The sequence below is a fragment of the Typopeltis vanoorti genome, chromosome 12, assembly GCF_054136105.1.
Source record: "Typopeltis vanoorti isolate ZY-2024b chromosome 12, IOZ_Tvanoo_1.0, whole genome shotgun sequence".
Taxonomy (NCBI): Eukaryota; Metazoa; Arthropoda; class Arachnida; order Uropygi; family Thelyphonidae; genus Typopeltis; species Typopeltis vanoorti.
The window spans coordinates 77541340-77569285 of record NC_143560.1 but is presented as its reverse complement, the minus strand read 5'-3'; the positions used below and the strand labels follow the sequence as shown (position 1 = coordinate 77569285).

General features: G+C 36.9%; 1 protein-coding gene across 1 annotated transcript in view; it reads left to right on the top strand.

Annotated features, from left to right (window-relative positions):
• Positions 1 to 27946, top strand: part of LOC150100909 (protein MTSS 1-like) — a 499461-nt gene that overhangs the window by 248962 nt on the left and 222553 nt on the right. The window contains exon 8 of the mRNA XM_090401934.1: positions 3108 to 3260. Coding sequence (XP_090258060.1) covers positions 3108 to 3260 — 153 coding nt within the window. The remainder of the gene's footprint in view (positions 1 to 3107; positions 3261 to 27946) is intronic.

Sequence of the window (27946 nt, the reverse complement as noted above, 5' to 3'; positions counted from 1 at the left end):
TTGTTGGATGTGGTTTGCTGTATTGTCCGTAATCCTTTCTAGGATTATCCAGGAATTGATTATATTAGGAATTGATAGCCCGACATATCACTTAGCTAAAAAATTAGCGGCAACACTCAAGGAGTTGGTAGGTCATTCCCCCTCCTATATCAAAAACACACAACACTTCATAAACATCATCAAAGACATTACATTAGAAAAAGATGATTTATTAGTCAGTTTTGACATGCCCTCTTTACGAATGTCCCAATCAATGACACAATCCTTCTCCTACAGAACAAATTCCCTCCAGATATCACGACGCTTTTTGTGCATGTATTATGGTCGGGTTATTTTGTATGGCAAAACGCCTTCTACTTACAAAACGAAGGCACAGCCATGGGCTCGCCATTATCCCCCCCCATTGCTAACTTTTACATGGAACATTTTGAGCAACTTGCCCTAGATTCCTCCCCTCTAAAACCCAAAGTCTGGCTTAGATACATTGATGATGTTTTCGCGATTTGTTCCCATGGCCGCCAGACATTAGACACATTCCTTAGCCACCTAAACAAACAACACAAACACATACAGTTCACAACTGAAATTGAAAAACAGAACACACTTCCGTTTCTAGATACACTTGTCACACGTCTTCCCTCAGGCAATCTTTCCTTCACTGTTTACCGAAAATCAACATATACTGGCCAATATATACACATAAACTCCTACCACCACCCAACACAAAAACTAGGTGTCATTAACACGCTAAAAAACAGAGCTCAGACTATCTGTTAGTGAACAGGCACTGAAAGACGAATTTAAAATTATCAGTAATAACTTACAAAAAAACGGATACAGCCAAAACACTATTAACAAAATTCTCTACAAAACCACAATAAAAAACAAAGACAAACCAGACTACAGTAAAACTATAACTATTCCCCACATTAAAGGAATATCAGACAAAATAAACAGAGTACTACAAAAGTGCAACCTCAAAGCCACCTTTAAACCCTCCTGCAAAATTAAAAAGCTTACTCAACTCATCCAAAGACCCACTCCCTCCACTAGCTCACCCTGGAGTATACCGGATTTATTGTACTTGCAACATACCATATATAGGAGAAACAGGACACACTATTCCTATTAGACAAAAAGAACATAAACGACACATTAAATATAATAATTATGGTGAAGCTGGCCTTTCTGATCATGCCCTGAATACCTTACACAGAATTGATTGGAAAACTACCAGCTGTCTACATCACACTAGAACATGGTATGAACGGAAATTCAAGGAAGCCTGTGAGATTATTATCAACCACCCCAATCTGAACAACAATGATGGTCTAAAATTCCCAAACATATGGAAGGTATATATTCGACCTTCCTCACCAAGAACAACTATAAACGGGACTGTAGAAAATTCAGTATTGTAAATCAAAAATAAGAATTGTAATACTAAAAATAGGACACCAATTGTTTCTGAAAGAAAACCATCTAAAAGAATGTTTATTCCTGTCATTGTAAAAATAGAATTTAGCTTGATGTAAAAATTTATTTTATTTTATTTTATTTATTTTTTATTTTTTCACCAGAGGTCATGCCAGTAGAATATTTTCTCTAGCTTACAGTTAATGATGTAACTCAGCTTGTCCTGTATATTTATGTACCCTCCAGATGATGATCTTGATGTGAAGATTGAAATGTCGGGGTAATAAAAAAAGTTTTTTAACACGGTTGTAAATTCCATAAAAATTTTTAAAATGAATGCTGATCACCGTGCCTAAAAGAAAAGATTACTTATTCATATACGTTTCATTTCATGGGTATTGATAAGAAACAAAAACAAAAAAGCTTACAAACACAAAATCTTGAATATAAATTGTATTGAATATAAATGCAATAAATATTATAATAAATTATGTCTATATTATGATTTTTTTTCAATGAGGGCCATGAAATATTTCTTCCAAAGGGGGGGCTTGGCATCCATAAGTTTGGGAAGCACTGTCTTAGGGAATGAGGAAGCAATCGAGAAGATTCATAGGTGAGCAACTAAGATGGTGCATGGTTTGTGGAATTTTCCCTTTGAGGGTAGATTTAGGATGTGTGTAGATTGCAGAAGTTGGTTGATAGGAGAAAAAGAGGGGATATGATAGAAACATTTAAGTTACTTAAAAGATTTTCTAGGATTGATGCAGGGGAAATGTTTCAGCAGTTGGCTAGAGGTGCCAGAACAAAAGGTCATCCCTGGAATTTGAATAAAGGTGTGAGTGGTAGGAGTATAAGGACTAGATTTTTTGCTTGGAGAATTGTCAATGAATGAAATGGGTTTCCAGCGTCAGTTGTGAGTGCTTTGTCTGTTAATGGGTTCAAGGAGAGGTATGATAGATTGCATGGATATTTATTATTATTATTATGTAACACCTCCAGGGAGTCCAAACTCATCGAGGGATTGCATCTACCTACAACTTTCTATTTGCACCACTCCACCAACCGCGACTACCTTCATCATCTACACCAACGCCATCTACTGCTGACCACCACCACTAGTATATTCACAGACAATCACAAACATCCATGCCCACCGCGCGATTCAAATCCGTTACCTTTTAGCTGGAGAGCGGATACGCTAACCACTGGGCCAACCAGGCCAGCGGGTCTCTTGCAATGAGTCTTCAGATTCCATGGAGGTGCCTGTACAATAATGATAAAAAATATCTGGAAAAGCCCATCTACTGCCGACCACCTCTAATATATTCACAGACAATCACAAACATCCGTGCCCACGCCGGGATTCGAATCCGCAGCCTTTTGGCTGGAGAGCAGATATGCTAACCACTCTGCCAACCAGGCTGGCGGGTCTCTTGCAATGAGTCTTCAGATTCCATGGAGGTGCCTATACAATAATGATAAAAAATATCTGGAAAAGCCCATTTAATACAAAGCAAGGGAACCTTCATAAAAGGTTCTTCTCAGGCTGAAATTTCTGATCCCATTTGCTATTAACTGAACTATGCAGGCACTCATATAGTAATAATAAAAAATAATTTAATAATGAAGGCAAATTAAACCAAAAACAAAACATATCATTAGTAAGCAGCTGTATTTGTATATTACAGGAATCAGAATTACAAATGCTGCAAGAGATCACTCATCTGCAGGAAGTGATGGATGTTTTATCACAGTTGACAGAAAATCCACATTTATTGCCTTCTTCAAGTGAACAAGTTATTATTGACATAAAAGGTTCAGAAAGTACCTGGTCTTTTCAGGTAAGAAAAAAAATTAATGATATTGCATTAATACAAAATTTAATGAAAGTCTTGTTCTATTTTAAGAAAATCCTGTAACTTATTGATATTCTCTTCTTGATTGTTTCTTTATAAAATTTCCTTTATATTATTAGCAAGCCCATGGACAGCATGGATTTGCTAATAATAAAGCACTCTTTAATCATGTCTCCTCTTTTTTGCCAATCGATTAGTTTTTGATATCCACAGATCTTCAATTTGTCCTCATAGATAGCATTCCATAAATCTGCCACAATCTTTGTCACTTTTCTCTGAATTGTTTCCACCACATTTTCATTCCCATGGAATCCAAGTGATCAGATCTGTGCACAGCAGTCCAGATGTGGCCTTATTAAAGGCTTATAAATGGGAATAACATCCTCTCTGTTTCTGTTTGTCAGTGTGTTTTCAACTACATCATATGATGTGAAGTCTTGCCACTTTTTGCAGTTTGCCCTCTATACTTCAACTTCCTGTTCATGATCATCCCCAAGAACTGAACTCTACAGGAAATTGTTGAGGCCAGTGGGCCTCAATAATTTTCTGCAGTTCATTTCCATCAATATAGTATACAGCTTATAATCTCTTCTTCACAACATTCATCACCTTACACTGGGTAACGTTAAACTGGCCCAACCATTTAGTTTTGCCTATACTGCCAATCTATTAGTCATCTGCAGGATCTCTGTGTCCCTTCATTGACTGTCACTGAGCTGTATATCTTCTGCCAATTTATTTCATATATCAAAGGACCAAGTACTAAGCCTTACGTCACCTGTCACCTGCCTTCTCCTGGACTCTTCTTCATAAACTACTTGTCTTTGAATATCTATCCATCAGCCACCATCTAGTTTAAATTACCAGCTTCATATCTGGTAATTTATCAGATATGAAGAATTGCATAAATTTGAGCTGGTATGCTCCAATTTATGCAGTGGAGTTTCATGTGGAATCTTGTCAAATGTCTTTACGAAGTCCAGCAGCATTGAGTAGTCATTTTTCTTATCCATCTCCATTGTCACTTTGTTATAAAAAGTAAGCTGATCATATGCTGCAAGAGAAGCTCTCTGCAGTCTGAATGCAAACCTTTGGATGATATCTTCTTAGATGTCTTGAATGCATCAGCTGCCAAGGAATTCACAAAAATAAAAAGTCAGCATATTAAAAAGTTCAAAAATTTAACAAAAAAATTACCAACACCTCCAAGACCATTTAAAAACAATGTGGTTAAATTATCCACCAGTATCCTCAAAGTAGACACCACCAATGCACTCAGCCATGGCCAAAACTTTGCCATTGTGCCTAGACACGTACCAAATAAAGATTTCATGATCCGGATTGAGTGTGGAATCTACAACCTTCCTGCCAGTGAGGCCAACAATATTAGACATGATTTAGCTAATGTGCTATCACAAGTGAAACCTCCTGCAAGCAGCCTGCCCAACAGAGAATATAAAGTCCTTCTACATCTAAGAACTAACAAAAAAAAAAAAAATAATAATCCTGAAAGTGGACAAGCACTGGTACTGTCATTTTAAACCATACAGATTATATTAAAAAATTAGTACCCTTCTTAAGGACCAATCCACCTATGACCTACTAAATTATGACTCCATTCACACGTAGATTACAACCATCCATAGACTACTAAAAATGTTGCTTCCTGGCCGGCAGCCATGACCAACAAACTAAAACCCAACAATTTCAGACCCCCCCCCCCCATATATGTAGACTTCCATAAAGAGAATGTACCTCTAAACCTAATTGTAGATGGTATAAACTCACCCACCTACAAACTAGCTAAACATGTGTAGCCAAAGTACTTTCCTGTACTATTAACAATACCTTGTCACATATCAAAAACTCAGCCCATTTCAATTCCAGTATACAAGACCTCACACCTAGCCACACTGACTTTCTGGACAGTTTCCTCCTTATTCACAAATGTTCCACTTAAGTACACCTTGGCATTTATCCAAGCAGAATTTCTTCTTGATATCTCACCTTGTTTCAGTTCACTATGAACTCGAGCTATTTTGTTTGACTATGAAAAGTCTACAAATAAATTGAGATTACAGCCATTGGCTCTCCCCCCCTCCCCTGGCTAACTTTTTCATGGAAACATTTGTAAAGAATACCTTAAATTACCCCCCCCCCCCTTGAACCATTTGTCTACGCAATGTGGACGATGTGTTTGCAATTTGACCACATGGCCGGGATACCTTACACACTTTCCTATCCCATTTGAACAGCCAGCATCCAAGTATCCAATTTACAACAGAAATAGAAAGTAACAACTGTCTGGCACACACACACACACAGGTAGATACATCCATCAACAGCTACATCCCCCCCCCTCAACAGTTTGGAACTATTAAAACCTTCGTCCATCGAGTAGTTGTACTCAACCCAGAATTTGCCCACATAAAAAAAAAACACTTTTTTGGCCAATGGCTACACCTTCCACTAAATAAAAAGAATTTTAACACCACATACCACACTCACTGTCCCTTACCCCTTCCAAACATTGATTATAGCAAATCCATCATCATTCCCTATATCCATGGCATCTTGGAAAAGGTGGCCAAGATACTAAAAAAACACAATCTTGTGACCACTTATAAATTACACAAAAAACTAGCAGCCCTTATCTGCTCCCTCAAAGACTAGCTACAACCTCTGAATTTACCTGTAGTATACCAGGTACCCTGCAGCTGCAACATATGGACAAACAGGTAGGAGAGACAACATTTATATATATTAGAGCACTATGATTACATCTGATTCCACCAATCACTACAACTTCTCAGGATTAGCAGACCATGTCCTGGATACCTGGCACAGGATCCAGTGAGAAAAAAGCCACCATATTCCACCAAAACAAATTTTAAGTTCCAGAGGCTTTCCTCGAATCTGCTGCAGCTCTTACCAACTATCCCAACCCAAACAAATATGGTTGTATCCGACTGTCATATGGGAAACCCTCATCTGCAGATAGTCAGCCCAATGGCCAAGAACATTCAATCCAAGCCAATAGGTGGCATTGTAGGACTTTGTCTTCCTGTATCTCTTTTGTTTTCATCTTTTGTAACTGAAGCAGCCTGCATGCATGTGTTTAATGCCAATGTATTAATCCCTGAAGATGCCGATTTAACTTCAGCAAATTATAGGAAGTAATAATTAAATATTTTTACTTATTATAAAGTCTACGTTTCTAATTTCCTTAAACAATATTTCTCTTCAATGTATTCCAATCCATTTCACTATAGTTTTCATCTGTATTTAACAGATCTCTGAAATTATATTGCCACATCATCCTAATCTCTCTTCCAGTAGTCACAAGATTTCCATCCCCCATTTATTAAAAATCCCAGCTCCTCATTTCTTCTTCTATTCTTCAGAAGTCCATATAACATTTTTTTGTTCCTATTAATATCTTCTTCCTACTTATAGGTAAATTCAACCCAGCTTTTTATTTTTACTCTTTATTTATTTATTTATTTTTGCATAGCTCTTTCTCTGATCATAACAAGTTGATCATCATTTGATCTAGTCTTTATAAATCCCCAAAAAGATTTATTTTTTCACTCGATTCTTTAACTCTTTAATTCCACAAGTTTGTGTTTCTTTTCCTTTTCTGAATCCACTTGTTCCTCAACACACCTTTGTTGCTGTTCTTACCATTACATCTCGAAATTTTTCCTATTCCTCTACATTATCTGGAGTTACCTCATGGGCCTTGGACCTGATCCAAGACTCAAATTCTTGCATTACTCCAGTCTGTTTCAACATCTATATCTTAACTTTCTCTATTTTTCTTTTCACATTTATCTTCCATATATACCTTAAAAGTGGCTACAAAAAGCTTGGTCTCCATTTAAAGCAACTGAAGGCTTACTCCATTCTTTATCAAGGATGGAATAATCCTATTACTGATTTTTGCTTACCATCCCAGCTGTATCTTGTAATTATTATTATTATTATTTTCACCCTCCATGGAGTTGGCAGACTCATCATGGGAGGTTCATTCAACTGACAACATATTTATCATAACAAATCTTAAAATCCTTAAGACTCCTTGCATTAACAACACATTTTGATAATGTGGTCCATTCACTGACAATTCTCCATGTAAAAAAATCTACTCCTCACACCCCTCTTCACCACACTCTTACATAACTTCCCGGGATGACCTCTGGTCACCCCCCCCCCCTTGCCTTCTACTCTTTTTATAATCTCATCTGAATTAATCTGATAAAATCCTCTCACTATCTTAAATGTCTCTATCATATCATCTCTTTTTCTCTTATCCACCAAACTCTGCAATCCACATTTTTTCAACCTCTCTCCAATGTCTCAATGCTACTATGCAATTCTATAGCTTTTTCTTTTCTGAAACCAGCTGCTTCCAATTTTGAGATAATTTCTGATGCAAAAATCTAATAATCTTTTTCCTTCTTCATTCTTTGACCAAAACTGCATGGGCCCAAAATTTTTTTCTAATCCTGTCTTTCTTTTCCAAACTGTGCATTAAGATCTCCTAAAATGATTACTCTCTTATTCTGAATAACGCCTTCCAACTGTTACCAACTAATATCTTTTCTTCCATTTTTACCTTGTTGTGGTGCATATACTTGGATAAGTGAGAGTAGTTTATAAGTAAAATAAGCAAGATTCAACCTGCACTAATCATGTTAATTTGCTAATGGTTGCCATCTACTTATTCTTTTATCCTTCTAGATTATAGCAGCAACTGATTACACAAGCTTGCAAAATTCGAGTCATGAAAAGTTGTCCTGAAACCATTAACTGTTTCTGATTTATTTTTGACTGCTGATTTCAAATATCTCTTCCAGTTTTCTCTATCATGTAAGGATTTTTCACAAAATGGATCTCAATATTACAGTAAAACAGCTTTAAAATGCATTATATTAAGTAAAATAACAGTATTTAAAATTTTCCGTAAACATTTTTGGAATGAAAGTTTTGGAAAAAAAATTTTTAATTAAATAATTAAAGATTAATCTTTAGTACATACTTTATATTTCGTTGTGGTGTCTTTTTCATTTTCTTTCAAAGCTTCTTTTTGAACTTTTTCTGTGAAATTCTTTTCCTGGGTTGTCTCTGTGCAACATTCAGCAATAGCCCACCATCATGTTGACATTCCACCTACTCTGATACCTTCTTTCCAATATCCTTGATGTCTTGGTGGAATCGCTCTCCTTACTCTTCACTGACAGTTCCCAGATTCTCAGGAAAGTAGTCTAAATGAGAGTTGAGAAAGTGCACTTTTAAGCTCATGGAGCATCCCAAATCCTTGAATTTCTGTAACATGTCTTCCACAATCATTTTATAGTTGGGTCCTTGTGATTTCCTAAAAATTTGGTCACCACCTCTTTCAAAACTTTCCATGCTTCTTTTTCAACAGTTGCCATTTTTTCTTCAGACAGTTTATCCTTCATAAGTTTCCTGATGTCCGGACCGATAAAAAGTCCGGACCTTCTTTCAGTTGTGCTGTAGATAATCCCGGAAATTTTGCACAAATGTATTTAAAACACTCTCTTTCTTTCGATAAAGTCTTGACAAATTGCTTCATCAATCCCAGCTTTATGTAAAGTGGGGATAAAAGGATTTTTTCCCTGAGCAACCAAAGTTTTGTGTAACTCATTTTTACTTCCAGGTTCTAATGTGACTCTTTTTGGCCATTCCTTCTTGATCCAATGCTGCTCTCGATCTCGACTGTCCCACTCACACAAAAAGTGCATGGGTATTTGGTGTATCCTCTTCGTTGTCCCAAAATCATAAATATGACTTTAAGATCACCACAAACTGTCCATCCATGATCATTGTACTTAAGTTTGCTAAGAATGAAAGCTAAATTTTCGTATTGTTCTTTCAAATGCATGGAATGTGTTACTGGTACTGAAGTATACTTATTGTAATTATGGAGAAGCACAACTTTGAGGCTTCTTTTTGAGGAATTGATAAACAACCTCCAATCGATGACTTCATATTTTACGTTGAATTTGCTTATCAGCCCGGGAATATCGCTACAGTAAACTAAATCACATTCCTATGAAAAATAAGGAAGAAAATCTCTTTCTCTATATCTAAACCATGAGAAAGAAGTGCCAGGGGCTAACAAATTCTTTTCGTTTAGTCTCGAGCCCAGCAGTTCTGCAGATTCCTTAGGAAGACCCAAATCTCTGACCAAGTCATTTAAATCGGTCTGTGAAAATAGTTCAGGTGGGCATTCGTCATCATTGAAATCTTCAACTTCTTCATTTGAATCGCTGCTGAGTGGTTCTTCTAGAATTTGTAGAGGTATTCAGAACCATGTTCCACTGGGCATATTGCAGATGGTAAATTAGGATATGAAATGTCTTTTTTATTTTTCACATTAAAACCTCAAACATTCAAAGAACAGAAGTCAGTCATTGATATGGTTACAGGGTTCTGCCATACCATGGGAATTCCGAAACAGAAAGATTTTTGTTCTCCCTTCAACCACCTTCTAAGTTTTTCTACACAAATGGAACATACTATATGTTCCATTTGTGTAGAAATGGAACCCATGGCTTATCTAAGTCACTGTTTCATCCCAAAATATGCATAATACACTTTTTTCATGAAATCTGTAATGGCTCTTCATTGTTTTTTATCACTAACTCTCTGCATATGTAGCAGAAATGTTAGGTGAATTTTTCCAACCTCTTGAAGCCATTACAAACGCCACTTAAAACACAGTTAAATGAATTTTAATGAATGACATTGACACTATTACACGACGCTACGTAAAAAGATTAAAAAAACCACAAACACATTAAATTAAATCTTCACGCTAAGTTAGAAAATATGCCACCTTTCAGAAATATGATAATCTTAGTAGCCAATGACTAAAGTTCAACTAAAGAATCACAAGAAAATGTGTCTGTGACAACAGGAAAGTCATCCGTTATCTCAGCAAATCAGATTCAAAATAACCACCTGCACTTTTATCTGCATTCCTCCCTCCCTCTCCTATCTTAAGAATGAGAAGTTTCGTGGAAATTTGCATTTTTGAAAATTATGGAGACAACTACAATGTTTGAATAAAAACTTTAGTTTAATGTAACTAAAATCCATTCGATGTTTTGACCTTTATGTCAAGGTCATCTTCTGGAGCATACAACTATACACAGAAAACAAGCTGGTTTGTTAAAGACACTGACAATCAAACTGGTTTGTTAAAGACACTGACCAACCGCTACAACAATTGTTGGCCTGACCTTTGGTGAAAAAAAAAAAAAAATTATACATCAACGCTAGAGTCCTATTATTAGTGTTATCTGTTGGTTGTAGAAATACATTGGGCACAACAACAAGTATCTATCTATATACATATATTAACATCATGTACACATTCCAGCCAGTTGGTATGGAATGGTTTCTAATACTAGCTGAGGATTGGCTAGAGTCCTAGGCTGAATGGTAGGCTGAATGTGTGCCATCCAGATCCTTGGAATTTTCATGCCATCTTTGTTATTGATATTTGGGTGGTTTATCAGGATTTCGCAGGCTTCCTTAAATTTCCTTTCGTACCAGGTTTTTGTGCAGTGTAAAGAGCAGGTGCTTTTCCAGTTGATTTGGTGTAAGGTGTTGAGTGCATGGTCTGAGAGGCCTGCTTCACCATAATGGTTATATTTAATGTGTCTAAGGTGTTCTTTCTTGCGTATAGGGATTGTCCGTCCTGTTTCACCAATGTATATGGTAAGTTACAGGTGCAGTGGATGCAATAGACTCCAGGATGTTCTAATGGGAGGAGAGGATCCTTAGAGGAGTTGAATATGGTTTTAAGTTTAGTGGGCGGTTTAAAGGTGGCAACTGGCTGGAATGTGTACATGATGTTAATATATGTATATAGATAGATACTTGTTGTTGTGCCCAATGTATTTCTACAACCAACAGATAACAATACTACTAGGACTCTAGTGTTGATGTATAATTTTTTTTTTTTTTCCACCAGAGGTCAGGCCAACAATTGTTGTAGCAGTTGGTCAGTGTCTTTAACAAACCAGTTTGATTGTAGTGTAGCTTGTTTTCTGTGTACAGTTGTATGCTCCAGAAGATGACCTGGACATAAAGGTCGAAACGTCGATTGTAGATTTTAGTTATATTAAACTAAAGTTTTTATTCAAACACTGTAGTTGTCTCCATAATTTTCAAAAATACATTCGGATCACCGTGTAAGCCCAAAAGAAAGGATTCGTGAAAATTTCTTTATTTACCATAAAAAGGCACTTCAAAAACTTTTACAACTAATTAGCTGTAAATAAAGGAGAATAAAAATAAATACCAATGCGCTGAATTTAAATCCAAATACTACTAATAAAAACGATAAAATTAGAAATTGGGTAAAATTGGTGGGCGATGGAATTTTTTTACTATTTTTTCTGAACTCAGCACCCAAAAATCTATAAGAATCAATTATTACTTCTCAGACAACTTTTCCATCACAGGCCTGTGTTATATAGTTCAACCTGTTGTCATCTATTTCATGCCAGATAGCTTCAGATGAACTGCCCTCTGTATCGCTATCCTCCTGGTGTACTTCTATCCTGTTTAGCTTCAATTCTTCTGCTGTCATTAGCAAAACCCCTATCCCATTCTGTACCCTCTGTCCTCTCTGAAAATATTATATCCATTCCCTTGCATTCTATCTCTAAAGTGATGGTGTGTGCGTGCATGTGTGTGTGTGTGGGTGTGTGTGAGGGGATGTCCCCATAATTCAGATATGGGGACATCCAAATAAATAAATAGTTTTGTTAATCTCCCCAAGATTTGGGAAACAATAATTCTTGAACTTCTTGCCCAACAGACAAGGCTAGTTACCAGCACCCAAGGTGCTCCTTTTAGGGCTTTAGCATCTTCCACTTATTGTGTGTTTGTGTGTGTTATTACAATTTTTACATTGTATTCTAGATGTCTGTGACTGAGATGAAATATTCTTTGTGCTGTTTTCTTTTTATTAAACCTAATTATGAGTTTAAACTGACCTTAATACATAAATACACAGATAAACTCTTCATTTCAAAATGCATAACCTCACACTTGAAGACATTGAACTGACAGCCATTATCCTTAACTCATAATGTCAGTCCATTTAAATTTCCTGCATAATTTTTACATCAATATCAATTTCATTAACTGTTTTTCGATGGTCTATGTAACCAACAGATGACTGCATGTTCCTTTTCAGATTAGTAATTCAACAATTTCTTTTCCTGCTGTCACCTTCTTACTGTGTATATTCATTAAAATTATTCTTCCACATAATCATTTTACTTGTTATTTACCATGCTAGTCACAAGAGTGACCAGCATGGTAAAAGGATTTATCCTCCTAAATCTGAGAATGCAGTCTGATGTGACTTCTTTCAAACATGTCTTGACTATTTCCTGTGCACTGTTAAGATCCTTTCCTTTCAGTTTCCAGTATTGTGGTACTTCTGTAAGCTGCTTTCCATGTTTGACGTAATTTCTTGCTCTGTAGTTTTTTATATTTTCATTCTTAACTGAAAACTTAACAAGCTAGGCTGCCTCTTGAGTTAATTCTCCATCAACATTCTCTTCATTTAGGACCAAATCCTCTGTTATCATAATCAGATCTGCTTTTATGCTTTTATATCCATTTGCTTTTAAATCCCATCTCTTTCATCATATGCTATTTTATGCAATTATCTCTGATTAGCCCCATAAATATCCAAGAACTCCATAATCAAAATTTCCCATGATTACTTTTTCTATTCTCAATGAACTAATTTTCTTGTACTTTTCATTTATATCTTCTCTGCATCCTATGCCTATGATAGCTCTCAACTATGAGGTTGTTCTGTTGGCTGCAATTGGGGAGCCTTAAATGTACTGCTGCTTTTCATAACCATGCTGTTATTTTTCTGCCAAACTTCCAGCATTGGCTGCAATGTACTTGCTGTCATTAGCATTATACTCTTTTTTTTTTTTTAAACTTTCTCTCTCTCTCATGAAATTCTATCTCACATTCCAGTCTGTGATCATATCCAACTCTATCAACCAAATCTCAATAATACATGTATTTTTGTTAAGTCAAACCAACACATACCAAAAATCCCCCATCCCCTACTATTTCTGATGCTTATAGCAGTGGTAAATAAGTATTGTAACATATCTCCCCTTAATTTCACAGTATTGTTACATCTTTAATTAACATCCCTTTCTAGTCAGTGACCTAAGATAAGTTACTAGATCCATCCCACTTTCCCCTTTGCATATCTGCCTCTCCATGTTAGCTACTTCATCTTGTGATATGTTGATTCATCCCATCTCACCTATCACTTTTCTAATTACTCTCATTCTCTCATATATACCACCTCTTGGCTCAATTGATCTGCAACCCTCCTCACATACCCCCACCCAACCTTTCTTATTTTCCTGACTCATCACACATTCCTTCTCTCAGACTAAGTCTCTTCCACATATGCCTAATTCCAAATCCATTTAAATGCATTCCATTATATTGTTATAATTCCTTTTCCTCATCAACTTCATTTTGTATACATACATTCTGCATGCCATTCCCTCTGTACAACCATTTATTAGGTTTTTTTTATTAGCTCTATCATACTATGATTATTATTACATGATATCCAAGCATTCTAAAAACTCATTATTATTATTATTATTATTATCATCATCCCCAAGACCTCATGGAGTCAAAGACTCATCTGGGAGGATACTCCATAACTCCACACAGTTCACCATCTCCACTACTTAATCCCCCATTTACATGCGGTAATGCTATCCACCATCCACATACGATGTCATCTGCCATCTACCAGTTGTATTTTTTTGTCTCTTAATTTCATGTATTCTCTCAAGCTGATCTCCCTGTATACAGGGAGATCATGATGAAAAACCTGAATTTCAATATTTTTTTACCTGGAAAAACTACTACCTCTGCTTTATGAGATTAGCTAGCTCACCTTCAATTATAAAAGCCTATATAAAGTTTCTTCTTGGTCTTTTTCCAATCATAGGGTGCAATGTCTCATCATTCTTCCAATACTGTGCTAACAAACTATAATCTTAGCTGCTGTTTTCCTTTTTTTATTTTTCACTTTTTTTGCAATTGTTTCATATCTTCTCTCATACTATACTTCCTTTTGTTCATATCGTTCATGCCTGTTGACACAGTCATCTCTTTAACTTGCTCTGCTTGCATTCTCATAGTTTTAGTTGTTTCATTAATATTTCTCTTTGAAAATATGCTTTTGTCACTTGTTCATCCATCATTCCCCTACTTGTTGAATCTCTGTTGCATGTAGTATCCTTTTTCTTACTCTTACTTGCTGTTCATTTCTCTTTCTGCTTTTCTTTTAACCTATTCTGTAAACATTTTTCATTCTCTCTGTCTCTTGCTTACTCTTGTAGTCAATTCTATTTATCCTCTCTGCCTCACCCCACTTGCATTTCTGTTCCATTATTCTTTGATTCCACAGTTCATTTTATTACATTCCTTACCCCCCCTCTCATCCATTATCACCTTTTTTGCTTCAATTTCATTCTTTTTCATTTTTTCACTTTCATTTATTTTTGCCTCCTGCATTCATATGCACTTACCTTTCACTGCTCTGTCATGTTTGTACTTTGGGAATTGACGGATGTGGCAGACTGTAGGGCAGTGTTTCTCAACATGTTTTGGATCATGCTCCACCTCAACATCTCAAAGATCTTGATGACCCAACTCAACATCTCAAATGTTTTGATGCCTATTATGCTATCAAATGTTTTGATAGCATAATAGTCAGCCAAGTTCTGAAAAAGTATAATATAAATATGTATAAATATGTATATGTACATTTTCTAATTGCCCCCAAAATATTCAAATTGCCCCACGTTGAGAAACACTGCTGTAGGGATAAGATGAACTGTCATATCAGTGATAATTAGGTCTGGAAAATGTCCTGTTATGGACAAAAGTTGTCCATAACAGGACATTTAAGGTCGAAAATATAAAAGGTCGAAACCAGTCTATCCAGACTGGTTTCGACCTTTATTGAGGTCTCATCAGTAGGAGCCAGCCCCTGAGATGCCAAGGTTGAAGTAATGCAGAACTTGAAAAATTTCCATGAAGATATCAGCTCTCCAGTAGTAACATTCATCATGAGAGAGAAATGCTTCACTCTTTTAATGATATCAGTAATCACTATAACTTGCTCTCGATTTGGCGACAGATTCAAAATAACTTCTTTGAAAATAATGAAAACAAATTCATATTAAACTTGTGCTAATTTTTTCCACAATTTTCGTACTTTTCATCTACTAATTGTTGAACCAGTTCAAACTACCTGCTAGGCCAGCCATGATCCCTGAGCTGCCATTTGAGAAGACCTGCTCTAAACCTTTTCATTGGAAGCAATGCAAAGTTTCAGTGTTATGTCTAAGAAGCTGCAGAAATGGACTTTCTTCATTTCTATATTCTACCTTCTCTTTCCAATCCTTATATATTACCATAATTAAAATCCCTCATGAGAATCATCATCTTCGTTTTCCTGTCCATTTGATTTATCTAAAAATTTAATGATTATTGTCCTTTGGATTATCAGGCTCAGTGTTATATTAGATATACTGTTCTTTTTATTTCCCCCTCACACCAAATAACTTCAAAGCCATCAAATTTTTATCTTGCACCCTTTATAGAAGTAATTCCTTAATTAATGTATTAATGTTCGTGTGTTTCCTTCTTATTGTGTCTGATTAATGTGGCTCTTGCTAGGTATTTGCTTGTTATGTAACGAACAGTCGTGTAGTTGTCATAAGCAATGCTCAGTTTTTGCTAGTCCTTTAAAACAACTTACTGTCTGTGATGGTTGGTTAGATTAAGTTTGTAATATTTACACCTTAAACTACTAAGGCTATGAAATTAGTATATTTGTCTATAGTATGTGTCTATTTCTCATGTGTTCTTGGACCAGTTTGCTTATATTGTAAGAAGAAAAAGCAAAGTTTCCAGGAGAAAAAAAAACCCAGTGACTTATGTATGGGAACAGCTCACTGTCCTTCAATTGAAAAGGCTTTATAAAATTTCCTTGTGTTCCTAGATTTATTATTAGCTGTCTAGTTGGCAAAGTGGATAGTGTAAAAATGTTTATGTAGCTCCATAAAGACTAAGCATTTTTACATGAAATTTTACCAAGGCCAAGCCCAGTAAGAACTGTAACCTGTACATAGATGTTTGTTAAATGTAAATAATCCCTATGGGAATTGTATATGCTCTCTACCAAATAAGGGAATATTCTAGAAGGTGTAGGATTAAGGCAATACCTTGCCACTAGTAAACAGTGTATTTTTAGCTCCTTATAAAGACATCAAATTTTGTGTGTGTGTATTCTATATGGAAACATTCAAGGTCAGTGCTAGGTGGACCGACAAAAGCTTCAAACAAATGTCTGCTGCCAGAACGAATGGGATTTGGGGAGTGTTGCAAAAAAACAATGGAAGGGTCAAAGTCAAAAAAAAGTCAGAGAAAGGGATCAAGGGTTTTCACTGAAATGTTCGGGGGTCCCATATCTCCTTCCAAGGATTCATGAGTGAATAAAAGGCGTTGGCGAAAAGATTGCGGCACGAGTGATTTGGTTCCAGAAGTTTTCATCGGTGACCCAGAGGTCGTTGGTCAGTTGGCAGGAAGTCATCGGCAGTTATCAGTCAGATGTATGCCATCGGGAACGTGACATCTGGAGAAAGTATGCCAGAGGCTTAAAGGAAGGATGAGAGGAGCCGATCTGCCGGGCAACGAATAGACCCCTGATGACAACTCTACACTGGGAGCTATAGTCCAAGGAGAAGGAATCTTCAAGCAGAAGGAAATTGCCCCGTTGCCTTCTACGCACATGCAACTACTCCGTAAACGGAAGAACCTCTGCCTGTGTCCCGGGAAGATACTGACTCCGCAGGCCATCAACAAGTCTATCGCCGGCACAAGCAGGGAGCGAAAACCTGACACAGAAGAAAACGGAACAGAGCTCCAATGTGAAGCCAGTCAATAGAGGGTAGTCACCACTAAAGTGAGTGTATCTGTTTTTCCAATTTTTCTTTGAGTTTTTAAGGGACCTTTTATTAGTGGACTGTAAAGTAGAGGCTGATCAAAATAGGCATAATTAACAGTTAAAGATTAGAAGTTAAATAATTGTCAGGAATTTGTATGTAAAATACGTCAAAGTGTAACTGTTTGCCAAATTGGTGAAATTTGCCTATAGAATATTCCCAGCATAAAAGGGAAGGAGTGTTTGTGTATAAAAGATATGGTCTATGTGCTCGATAATTAAGAGTTAACAGTTAAGTAACATGTACCAATGCTCAGCGTAAATGATTTCTGTTATAATAGGAAACCTAGTTAGATATGTGATATAATTTGTGTGACTAAAATACAGGAATTTAACGAATTGAATTTTATAGATCTGAATTGAGATGATTTATTCTATTACTGCAAGCTTATTTAAAATTGTTTTATGTGAATTAAATTTGTTGTTTAAATATTAATAGAGTGTCGCCTGATATTTAATTCTTTGATGCACTGTTCTCAAAAACAACTGAGCTTGTGAACGGGGAAGATAGATAATTAATACAAAATTAAAGTAAAGGGGTAGCCACGACTGTATATAAGTGCAAGGAAGGATATATACCGAAAGTAGTAATATTTTAATGCCATAAAAGGAGCTCCTGAGGTGCAGTCAATAATTCAAATAAATATCTAGAAATCCTTGGCATAAAAATAGGAATACTGGAGGTAAAATATAAGGAACAGAAGGGCATAAGTTTAAAGATAATAGAGGTATATAAGGGAACAAGACAAGATTAAAGATTTAGGAATTGACATAAGGATAAAGATAATATTGTAGGAATAAGAAAAAAAAATTTATATAAAGATAATAGAAGAAACAATAAACAAAAAAATAAAAAAGCGACACATGAATAATACTAGAATTCACAAATGACCCAGTCAGTCGCATCCGATAGATTATTACAATAGTATGCCCACGCTTTAACCAACAGGCATGCATGCAGATTAGAATTCACATGGGCATGGATGTTTGTGAATGTCTCTAGGTGGCAGATGAATTTTGTCACCTGGTGTGAGACCATTGCCCTGCTTATTGGAGACTTGAAATGGTTTAAAAAGTTCTATATTTGGGCTCTAGAGTGGGATTTCCAGATTATGTAAATTGATAATAATAAAATGAAAAAAATCTTAGTCTATCCATGGTACTAATCTACTATAGATTAGTACCACTTGTAACATTTCATGATAGGAGTTGCATAATTTTATATGTGTGTGTATGTGTGTGTGAGATATATCCAAAAATGAGAATGGTGTCACCATGAGTAATCAGAAAATGAATGGAAGTGCTGGAGATGATAGTAATAGAAGTGACATGGAAGAACTTAGGTGGGAGTTAATAATGAAAATAAAGAGTGAGGTTAAACACATGGAGGAGGAAATTGAAGGTTTAAAGAAAAGATTAACTGATGTAAATGAGAAGGAGGTTATTAGCAAGAAGCAAGTATCTAAAAATGATAGCATAGTTTTATATGGTGATTCAATCATTAAAGGTGTGGTAAACAATAAGGTATATAAGATAGGTTTTCCAATGAAATGAAAATCAGATGCTTTGCATGGAAGGAAGGAACAGGCGTTAGAATTAGTGATGGGCATAAACAACTTGGCTGGTGAGATAAAGAATGTGGAAAGGGATTTTGAAGGAGTTGTTGCAGGAGGTGAAGGATAATAATGTCATTGAGAAAGTGGTTAGTTTGTTGCCCAGATAAGATAGGTGTTGAACTGAGAAGGAGAGCAATGATACTGAATGACAAGATGGCTGAATTGTGTCAGGCAAAGAGGGTTCAATTTGTGAATGTATGGAGTGAATTTGAAGGGGAGTTAGAATGGTTTAAAGCTGATTGAATGCATTTGAATGAGTTTGGTTTAGACATTTTGAGTGATTATTGTTTACTAAAAGTACACAAGTTTCATACAAAATTAATATCGCTATGGGTTAGAGAGAGGCAGTTTGTAGAAGGACAGGAATAAGATGGATTCAAAGGTGTGGAAGGTTGGGATGATAAGGAATGAAAATCAGAGTCATGATCAGGGAAACAGGGATGGTCAGATCACAGAGAGAGAGGTGTACAATATCAGCGATGGTGTTGGTAGGATGACCTCAAAGAGTAGGGAATTGTATCTAAGAGTAGAGGCTGAGTTTAGCATTGATTAAGTCACTATGCCCAAAGATAACTGGTATAAGTGAAACTTGGTTGTCTAAGGATGACACTGTCAGGACCAGAAATGATAGGATGTAGAATTTTCTTAAGGGATCAGAAAGTGAAGAGAAGTAGAAGAGGAGTACTGTTAATGATGGTAGAGGAATTGAGTCCTTCAAGAGTAGAAGTGGAAATTAGTAGTACATGTGAAGATTTTGAAGCTGATTGGTGTTGAAGTTGAGATTAATAGAATAGTATATCTAATGGGATGTTGTTATAGGCCACGGAATGTGGAGAGCAGCTAATTGTGAAATGTTTAGACAAATTAGTTGGGCAAGTAAAAGGAAAGTGATTCTAATGGAAGATTTTAATAGGAATGTGGATTGGAAGGAAGAGATAGTGTATGGTAACAAGAAGAGTGAATTTGTAGAATTTCTGTGATAACTATCTTAAGCAGCATGTGATGGAAGCAACACAAGGTATTCAGGTCTTAGATTTGGTGATATCTTCACAGAATGTAATTGTGAATGAGGTATCAATGCTGTCATCTGTTGGTGAGAGTTATCATGAGATATTGGTTTGGAAGGTAGTCAAACAGGAAAAGGTTGTTATCAAGCAGGTATATTATTATTATTATTATTAAGAGAGAGACCTACGGGGACTCTTCGAGAAAGGCCATACTATTTGCACTCTGCTGTTCTTGAATTCATTCACATCACCACCACATCCAATAGCAATCCATTCCAATCATGTGCCATTCTATGAGAGAAAAATTTAGCCCCTGCTCTCTTTTTGACAACATTCATTCTCAACTTCCAAGGATGCCCTGGTGTGGGTGTCCTGAGCAGCCATAGTAGTGGAACTGGATGTAGTCTGTGTGTTCAGCAATTTTGATGTTGACTGTTCTGCATGTTTGCTGTATTAGGACTGTTTGCAACTGCACGAAACCTGGTAGACACCTGGCAGGTCTAGGGAGTATGGCTGGTCTTTGGTAGAGCAGATAAGGGATGCCAATTTCTTATATGATATGTAAGTGGTTGTAAGGTTGTGCTTTTTTAGAATTTTTGTTAATTTTTCAGAAGTGCCTTGGATATATGGAATGGTGATAGATTTTATGTGGTCTCTGTGGGGGAGGAGGGGGGGGTGTGGTGTGATAATGGGGTTTTAATATTTTTTAGATCTGGTGGGAATTGTAGCTAAGAGTTAAGAAAGTGTTGAGAATGTGGTCAAGTTCAGTGGTTAGGGCACTGTTATCAGAACTGATTAATTTTGCCCTGTTTTGTGATCCCATATAGTTGGGAAGTGGAGTGGTGTGACTCTTGGTGAATATATGTACCAGTGTGTGTGTGGGGGGGGGGGGAGGTCTGTAAACAGAGATGCCAGGGATCCATTGGGCTGGCATGTAATCAAAGTGTCTAGGATGGGAGTGACTGTTGTTGTTTCCCTTTTTTAAGGTGAGCTGGATCCTGGGGTTTTGGTTGTTTAGGTGTGTTAAGAAAATGTGAGAATATGCAATCCATGTGGTCAAATGGAAGACACCATCTACATAGCATAGTCAAACAGTGGGTTTATGTGAGGTCAAGTTTAAAGTTTAAGACTTTCTTTTCAAAGGTCTCCATGAAGTAGTTGACTTGGGGGGGGGGGCAAAAGCATAGACCCCCATGACTGTTCACTCATCTGTTTGTAGAATTTTCCTTGCCAAATGAAATATCCCAAGTTCATGTTGAACTGAAACAAGACTGCAATATCAGGAGGAAATACAGCTTGGATAAGGTGTAGTTAAATGACACATTAGTGAACAGAGAGGAGACGTTAAAACTATTATGTCAGTGTGTTGTGTCAGTTTAGGACTTCAGGTTTAACTTTGGTTGTCTTGCTTCTGCCTCATTTACTCAGTGTTAATGCCTGCATGTACATATTACATTGTATTGTTTTCCCTGATGATGGCAATTTGACTTTGCTGAAATATCAGTATTACTTAAAGTTATTATAATTAATATGCAGTAAACATTCTAATTTCTTCAAAAAGTACAGTTATGAATAGCCAATGTATAAACTTTTCCACCAGAATTACACAGATATGAAAGAAAAAATAGAAGAGTATGAAATTATACAAATTAACATCTAGAATTATAGTTTAAATTTGAAAATGATACATTAGCTTAAATTGATGCCACTTATCTAAAGTCTTCATTCTTCTTCTTAGTCGATCCCCATGGATGTGGACTTATGACCTGATGTATTAGTCTTCTCCATCTGTCTCTCATGTCTGTCATTCTAAGTCCTCCAGCCTTAGCCCAGTAAAAGCTAGAATTTGATCTAGCCATCTCCCATTGGGGTGGGACCTGCCTCTTCTTCTAGTTACTGGCATCTTGTCCTGCATAAAGAGTTTTTCAATGTTCTCTCCCTTCTTGAGATGTGTTCAGAATATCTGAACACATCGCCACCATATTGCAGGGACTCATTTCAAGAACAAGTTGATCTCTAATGCTCAGATTGGTTCTTTTCTCTGTCCAAGGAACTCGAAGCATCCTTCTCCAGGCCCACATTTCAAAAGCAATGATCTTCTTAATTGTCTTGTTTAGTGGCAAATATTCTGAGTCATAAAGAACTAAAGTGAAGACTAAGGCTCTGACCAGTCTGATCTTTGTTGTGATAGATATTTTTCTATTCTTCCAGATCTTGGTGATATGAGTCATTGCTGATCTTCCCATTGTAATCCATCTCTTTACTTACTCCATATGATTCCTATTAGCAGAGAGCAATGAGACCAGATAGGTAAACTGATCAATTTTGTCTATGTTGTAAGCAGTCCTAAAGTATTTCCATTATGATTCTTCTCTTGGATCAGTGGCATAGCTAGAGCTCTTGCTACCTGGGTGTGGTCCCTGAGTTTGCCGCCACTCTCAACATACACCAAAAATACTACAAAAAGTAAAAACTTATTTTTAATTTATAGGGAAATAAATTAAAACACAATGTTTATTTTTGAAGTAAAACTTTAATTTCAACATTCTAAAATGTTATTTTTCTTGCTTTTATTATTATTATTATTCAGGCCTCCATGGTGTCAAAAGACTCATTGAGGGGAGTTCCCCCCCTAAGAAACACAAAGTCTATCATACCACTTCTTAAACTCATTGACCGTTCTCGCTCTCGCCACTCCATCAGGAAATGCTACCATGGTTTAACCACCCTCCATGCAAAGAAACCACTCCTCACCCTCTTGCCCACAGTTTCCTTTCGTAACTTCCAGGGATGGCCTCTTGTCATCACTCCTTCCTGCTGTTCAACTAAGCGAAAGAACTTCCCAGTGTCAACCCTGTAACCACCTCTCAACAATTTAAAAGTCTCAATCATATCACCTCTCCTTCTATCCACTAAACTCTGCAGTCCACATTCCTTCAGCCGATCCTCATAACTATCATTGTATAGTCCTAAAACCATCTTTGTTATCCGCCTTTGTACCCTTTCACAGTTAATTTATCCCCTTCAAATCCTGGGGACCAAATCTGAGAACAATAGTCCAAGTGTGGTCTGATCAGGGTCTTACAACGGAATGATAACTTTTATCTCTGCAGGTCAGCGTCCTGCTCATTATTGCAGCAATCCTCTGTGTTACCTTCACCACCTTTGCAATATGTCCCCTAAATTTAGGTTTTCAACCCCAGATCTCTTGTCTTCCCTACATTCTCCAGTATAACTCCTCCCATAGAGTATGCAGTGTCCCATCGATGTTTCCCGAACCTCAAGACCTTACATTTTGCTGCATTAAACCAACATCCCCATTCATTTGCCCATATATCTAGCTTATTCAAATCCTCTTGCAGGGCTGCTGCATCTGCACTATTACTACTAATCCTTCCCAGCTTTGCATCATCCGCAAACAATTGAATATCCCCTTGCAATCCACTGACAATGTCATTGATATAAAGGTTGAACAATATAGGTCCCAGTACTGAGCCCTGTGGGACCCCACTTATATCCTTCTGCTTCCTTGAAACTGCCCACCATACACAACTCTCTGATACTATTGGACATCGAAATACCATCCAGTCCCACAGCTTTACTGACATCCAGAGTACTCAGTATTTGAAACACACTCTCCTCCTGTACCTCTAAACGTCGAACCTGCCCAATCACTCCAGCATTAAAACTGACTCCTCCAGGATGAAATACTCCAATAAAGTGTTCATTGAACAATTCCACTATGTCCTCTGCATCAGTCACTCTATTCCCATTTTAATCCCACAATATCATTCTTCCACAGTCATTTCTCCTCCTACTGGCCACATATCTAAAAAATTCCCTAGGATTTTCTGTGCATCTTAGGGCCAATCTCCTCTCATATTCCAGTTTCGTCTTCCTTACCATACTAGTCACTCTTCTGGCCTGTGTCTTATACTCTTCATGCATCTTCTTTCACCTGTCTCCTTATATCTCTTCCATAGCCTCTTTTTCACATGCAATTCCTGTTTAATATTGTTTGTCATCCACTTTACTCCAAATTGTGTCCTCTTGTTCCGTGGTATACAACTTACCATTGCTGCTATAGTTCGCCCACTGATTAGATGTCCCTCGACACTTCTGCGCATGTCAGAAAAAGGAGAATCCATTCCGATAATAGGGTAATCAATCTGTCTTCTGGGATGTGTTTATTTATTATTACAGGTCGGAAAATATAGCTTTTCTTTTACGAAGATTGTAGTTTTTAAGGTGTAACTATTTTGCTTGTATAACAGTTGGAAAAATATACATAGAGTATTAACAAAATTAAAAAAGGTATAGCATAAAACAAAAATTTAACTAAGTTTATTTTTAAGAAAGTTTTCTATAAAATAAAAATATTATACAGAAAAACAGAAATTTTTTTCAAATGAACTTAGATATTCTAAACTTACAGTTGATAGAACTGAGACACTTTAATGTCCTAAACCGATTAATTATTTATGACTTGTTGCGACTCTTTTAACAAACCCATGCAAAAAAAGGTTGGAAAAAAATACCATTATCAAATCCTTTTAATCTTCATAGTCATCTGAATCGGTGTCCGAATCGCCATCACTTTCAATTAAACTGATCACCAAAGGTTCGCATAATTCTTCGATAATTCCGTCTCTGTCCCAATACATATTTTCCAATGAGGTGACATGAAAGCAATATTTTCCACAGTTTTAAACTAGTACTTTCAATCGCCTGTTCTGAAAGCTTAAAAAGTTTCGACATGTCAATATCTCCAGTTACGTTGCAATGGCGAATGAAACTTTTCACTTCTGCCCGAACATATTCAATAGCATTAATATCGCAACGATATGGTGGTAGCCTCAAAGCTAGAAATCCATGCTCTTTGAGCATCGTGTCGAATTTAAATAGTTTAGTTGTTGGAGAGTTTCTTTTGACCAAATTAAGCAATTCAATTTTTCACATATCTGGGGAATGAGAAATGTTATTTGCAGAGAGGCAATCCATAAGAACTTGCTTCTTATTAGAGCAATTTAGAACTTTGTTTAATCGAATAGAGTGATATGAAGCATTATCAATTATAACAACAGCATTTTTAGGAAGGTTTGGAATCAGTTTTTCTTCTGCCCACTTTTTGAAGATCGTAGAATTCATTTGTCTATGGTAATTGGCTTTGTATAGCAAGTTTGAATTCGGTAAAAAACCCATTTCTCCACCCGCACACAAAATTATTATGCGCCGTGAGGCATTTCCGGTTTGTAGCACTCGACATTCTTCTTTAGACTGCCAACATTTTCCATAAGTTAAATTACTATCAATCCAAGTTTCATCTAGATACACAATCAGTCTTTTCTCCTCCATAAAATGTCGTATTGCTCTCAAATACTGCGTTCTAGATAAAACAATGTCACTTTGCTGCATGATAAGTTTCCTATTATTCTGGGACTTTTTAAAACAAAATCCGATTTCATGAAGTATTTTCCTCAAAGTTTCTCTTTTCCAAGGAAAATTAATTTTTTCTTTAAGCACAGGAATCAATTTTGGAACAGTTGGCACTCTTTTCTCGACCACGTAAAATTTGTGAATAGTTCTTCTTATAACGTCTACATCAAAATCATTCAAAGCTATGGTTTCGATGGTTTTCTTTACACTGGTGCTTTTTTTTTTAAGAGATTCAAATTTTGGCTTACCTTCACCTTTTGATTCCCTGCGAATTCTTTTAACAGTCGACTCCGATATGCGCGCAATTGCACTTGCACGTTTTATGACTTGAGAAAGGGGAACAAGGAGACGATTCTTTTTCGCAGAATGTCAGCACATTATTTAGTATTCTTTTGCAAGAGCTACTGAAACGATTAACAACAGAACTTGTTGACTGTACTGGATCCATCATACTAATTAATAATAAAAAAATAATGTAAAAAAAGCGACAACAAAAATCAAGCTAGTACTAGTACAGCGACAGACAAGAAAGCACATGATTTCGCATGTTGGCGATCATTTCGTACATCCTTCATTTCTTTCTCCCCTTCAGCACGAATCGACTATTCTTGGCAAAATGCCAAGTTGAGATCTACAAACAGTGGGCGAACTGTAACAAATATTCTTTCATAATTTCCCATGCACTAATGATATCCCGGCCTTCCAATTCCTTTCTCCATGATACTTCCCCAAGTTGATGTCTAAGACTATTATAATCACCTGCCTTATAATTCCACATATGTTCCCATCTCTTTGATACTCCTGCATGTCTATTCATCTTCCAAGTCAAAATCACATGGTCGCTCTCTTCAACTGGTGTGAGAGATGTCATCTAGTTGTTATCAACTCTTCTGATGCTGTAACCAAATCCAAAACTCTCGAACTTCTTGTTCTCTCTATTACATGTTGCCTAAGACATTTGTCCCTCAAGAATTCTAGAAATTCCATTCCCTTATTGCTACATGCATCTTCCTCTCCCCAATTTATACTACTGTAGTTAAAATCTCCCATAACAATCATTCTTCTTGCACTTGCCAAACTCAACTGTCTAAACATTTCCTGGTCCCCACCCTCTGTGCTCCTGGGTCTGTAGCAACACTCCACTAAATATCCTGTCTTGCCCATCTCTACCTCACACCATATGCTTTCAAAATCATTAGTGCCACTGCCTTCCAAAGTCTCCACTCTTAGAGGACATAGGTCATCTCTTATCGTAAGTGGTATTCAACCACCACCACGCTTGCCCTTCCTATCCTGCCAAAAAATGCTGTACCCAGCGACTTCTATTCCTGTTATTATATCCTCTTCTGTCAACCACGTCTCAGTGATCCCAATAATTTTTGGCCAGGCTGATGCTATCTGTGCCACCAATTCCTCTCCCTTATTCTGGATACTCCTGGCATTAGTATAAAACATAAATGCCATTGTTTCTATACCCAGCATTATCCCCTGTAGACTCCACTGGGCTCAGTGTTAGCTGATGTCATCATCCCCCTTCTCCCAAGTACCCATTCCCACAAGAGGCCACCCCCTGCTACCATCCTCCCTGGGATACACTGACTTGTTCAAAACAGCAATCTCAAATGCCTATGTCCTTTCTCATTCAAATGTAAGCGGTCTCTCACATACAATTCCTCTCTGTCCTCAAATGCACTCCAAGCATCCACATATTCCAGTCCTCTCTTCTGGCACATTCTAGCTATTATGTTATTCGATATTACTGCTTTATCTTTCCTCTCTGTGTCTTCTTTTGTACCACCTCAAGCAAGAATCTCATAACTCTCGCTGCCCTATTTACACTACCACTCAAGTCATTTGTTCTCACAATCACAATCGTCTCATCCATCCTTTCACCTCTCTTAACTGCCAAAGCCATACATTCTATTGTTCCTCCTGGCAAACACTCCTCACGCATCCTATCTTGAACACCATGGATCATTGAGTCCCATACGTTATACCTCTTACCATTCCCTCTCTCCTATTGTTTCCATTTTCTCCTGTTCTTTCATTCCCAGACCTCTCTCTCATTCCCTCTCTCCTGCTGTTTTCATTCTCTCCTCTTCTAGCACTTCCATACCTCTCTCTCATTTCGTCTCTCCTACTGTTTCTATTCTCTCCTCTTCTAGCACTCCCATGCCTCTCTCTCATTCCATCTCTGCTACCGTTTCCATTCTCTCCTCTTCTAGCACTTCCATATCTCTCTCCCTACTGTTTCCATTCTCTCCTCTTCTAGTACTCCCATACCTCTCTCTCATTCCCTCTCTCCTACTGTTGCCATTCTCTCCATTTCCACATCCAATTCCATTCTCTCCTCTCCTATCATTCCCAAAACTCTCTCTCTCTCTCTCTCTCCCCTACTCCGATTTGCCTTGCATTTATCTTTTCCATTCTCCTAATCTCATCTTTCACACTTCTCCCAAGACATTCCACCTCCACTTTCAGCTCCTTTAT